The 3,031-nt window shown below is 39.4% G+C and overlaps 1 protein-coding gene across 3 annotated transcripts in view; it reads right to left on the reverse strand.

The window, feature by feature from the left end:
- Positions 1-324: 324 nt before the first annotated feature.
- Positions 325-3,031, reverse strand: part of LOC118412639 (glycolipid transfer protein-like) — a 13,296-nt gene continuing 10,589 nt past the window's right edge. For all 3 annotated transcript variants that reach the window (XM_035815634.1, XM_035815631.1, XM_035815633.1), the window contains one exon: positions 325-2,711. In XM_035815634.1, the coding sequence (XP_035671527.1) occupies positions 2,104-2,711 (608 nt within the window). In that variant the 3' untranslated portion in view covers positions 325-2,103. The remainder of the gene's footprint in view (positions 2,712-3,031) is intronic.

Below are 3,031 nucleotides of genomic sequence, written 5' to 3' on the forward strand. Positions count from 1 at the left end.
GGTAAAATTGCCAATAGAGGTAAATAATTTCGAGGGTTGCCACTAAGAAAATTTGGTGGCGATTCATGGCCACCCAAAGACTTTGGCCTTCGCGCAAGTGGGGAGGGGGGCTCTCTATTGAGGTTTTAGCCTTGTAAAGCGGGTGTGACTTATTTGCTCTTTTACGGATTTTTATCTTTTACCCTTTGTGTCTATACTTTAAGCTGATGTTCCCACGATAAAGTCAAGTTTCATTCCAATACAATTTGGGACGCAGCGACGCTGCCAACATACCACAGTCACAGATCAAAGTAAGGTCTCAACTTTGACAAATGACAACAGACATCATCCCATCTCCGAATTTATTATAATTGCATGGTCTATGGCAAATGTGATGAGATACAATATGTAGCTTTGTGACAATATGCAAGGGAGCAGTATCAAATAATATCGCCTGAAATGGTCTTATGACCCGTTCCAGCCTCGTTTTAGTGTATGACCCGGAAAATCCAAGATGGCCGCCACATCTGGAAATGACTTTCTGCGTACATTCAAGTCTTAATGGGTTTTGCATTACTAGTATTTGAGCTCATGTAAAGTTTGAGGTCGAAGAAATAGTTTTTATATTGGATAACCAGGTGGCATAAAGGTAGATCAAATCAAAAGACATTTTCACCGCTGCAAATAAATGTCGATACGTAACCCATACGAATTTGAATATACATAAACAGTGTGAACGCCTTCTTATATGGCGTGCAGTTTTTACGTAGGCGTGAATGTGTGCTGCAGAAATAAATAACTCTTATTTCAGACATAATTCCAACTAATGATATGATAATGTGCAATGAAAAAGAAACACAGTTCAACTGGAACTATGAAAGCTTCAAACCAAACATGACAGCGTCAATGAGAAAGATTAGGCTGCTATTGTCGGTAAAACAGCACAATTGGCGACGTCACGTGTCACGTGATCTCGATGATAGGTTACTGAAACCTTCTGTGGGATATTTGAAACATTTCTAGCACAATTTTTAAGAATGTTTTTGAAGAAAATGTTAACTACATTAACAAACATGAATTTCCATGCTTTCACCAAACAAATTCATGACATGCTAAATACCTAATACTATAATGGAATGCTAAAAACGTAATAATGAATACTGAATATTAGTACTTTTAGAGTATTGAATGCCCTCATAAGTGTTCAGCCAAGTCTACTGTCAAAACTAAAAACATTTTCCTCTTATACCTCATTTAACATTCTTAGTACTAATCATCACCACAAAACTCAGTAATCTTTAACAACAGTAAAAGTGCTTTTGCCCCCACAAAAAATATACATGTGCACAGTTTCACCACAAAACTCAGTAATCTTTAACAACAGTAAAAGTGCTTTTGCCCCCACAAAAAATATACATGTGCACAGTTTCACCACAAAACTCAGTAATCTTTAACAACAGTAAAAGTGCTTTTGCCCCCACAAAAAAGATACATGTGCACAGTTTCACCACAATACTCAGTAATCTTTAACAACATTAAACGTGCTTTTGCCCCCACAAAAAAGATACATGTGCACAGTTTCACCACAAAACCCAGTAATCTTTAACAACAGTAAAAGTGCTTTTGCCCCCACAAAAAATATACATGTGCACAATTTCACCCAATACGAAGCAATATCCACGTTGGTTTGATTATATGGATGACATCCAGGCGTGCATTATTTCTCGGTCATTTCCGAAGAAAAAAGGTTTTCAACCATAGTTTAAATCGTGCAAAGTAGCTTCAAATGAGCCGTGGAATGCACAAAAATATCGGAAAAAAGCTACTGAAGTCATAGAATGCTATTGTCAATTCCAAGGTCAAAGAAGAAAGATGCGAAAGAATGAAAACGAGAATATATTGTTCGGCACACCATATTATGTGTGTTATATAATTTTTCAGCCTTTGTGACCATCAGCTTCTATTCCTATTGAAGGCAATGGGGGGGGGGGGGCTTTTCTTTATTTGTACGCTCGTGTCAGTTCGTGTCATCCTCCCAGAGGATGATATCTATATAATCAAATCAACGTGTCCCAACGTACTAACATATTTCTAGACTTTTTTTTTGTTTTCTTTTTTGTTTTCTTATAGATTGTTAGCCGTATAAAAATCTTGCAGAGCTTTTGTCAGGATTCCAAGTTTATCCGCGTAGGTTTTTGCATCCCGAATCATCGCCTTTTCATCGCCTGACGCCACTTTCATTACGAAGTCGTGGTAGTACGGAACCGCTTTCATTGCAAGAGAAAAGATACTTTGCACCATCCAACCGTGGTATTTCTTCAATGATCTTTCATACGCAGCTTTTGCAACTTTAACCAGGTCAGTCTCACCTTCTGCGATCCCTGCCAAAAAATGTTGAGGGAACTCCAGAGCCCTTCTCAACCACAAGAGGGCGTCAGTGGCCGAGTTTTTAGCCTTTGTAGTTTTCTCAGCCATTTCCTGTTTGACGATGTCTTGTAAAGTGGAGAAGCGGTCCGGGTCGGTGGAGTATTTCTTAGTCAACTTGAGGATGTTTCCGTTTATGTCCGATTTTACAGGTGCAAAAGCCGTTTCTCCGAGAAGATCAAAGAAAGGTACCATGCGACGGCAGGCATCTAGGAACGGCTTGGTAGGGATGTCACCGTTTCCTGTCAGTTTGACACCTTTAAAACCAGACAGTAACTTCTCAATTTCCGTTTGAACACCGCGAGTTTCTGTAGGGAGAAAGCAAAGAATACAATGCATTAAACTTTATTACCTTCGCCAGAATGGCAAGGTTATGCTTTGTGTCTTGTGTCTCTATATGTAGGTCAACACCATATAACTAGAGTACCTGTAGCATGGCATTTCTGATATTTCGTATTTAAGTAGCAGTTACAGAGACGAAAGTCCTGTTCGAAAATGGTTCACCTGGCACTTTCCTCCGGCACTGGCACGAGAATTGTTCACCTGGGCATTTCCTCCGGCACTTGAAACGAGGCAAGTGTGTGTGGTCTGGTTTGTTTGCCGGAAAGACAGCATAACTCAAATTTTC

This window comes from Branchiostoma floridae, chromosome 3, assembly GCF_000003815.2.
Source record: "Branchiostoma floridae strain S238N-H82 chromosome 3, Bfl_VNyyK, whole genome shotgun sequence".
In the NCBI taxonomy this organism is placed as follows: Eukaryota; Metazoa; Chordata; class Leptocardii; order Amphioxiformes; family Branchiostomatidae; genus Branchiostoma; species Branchiostoma floridae.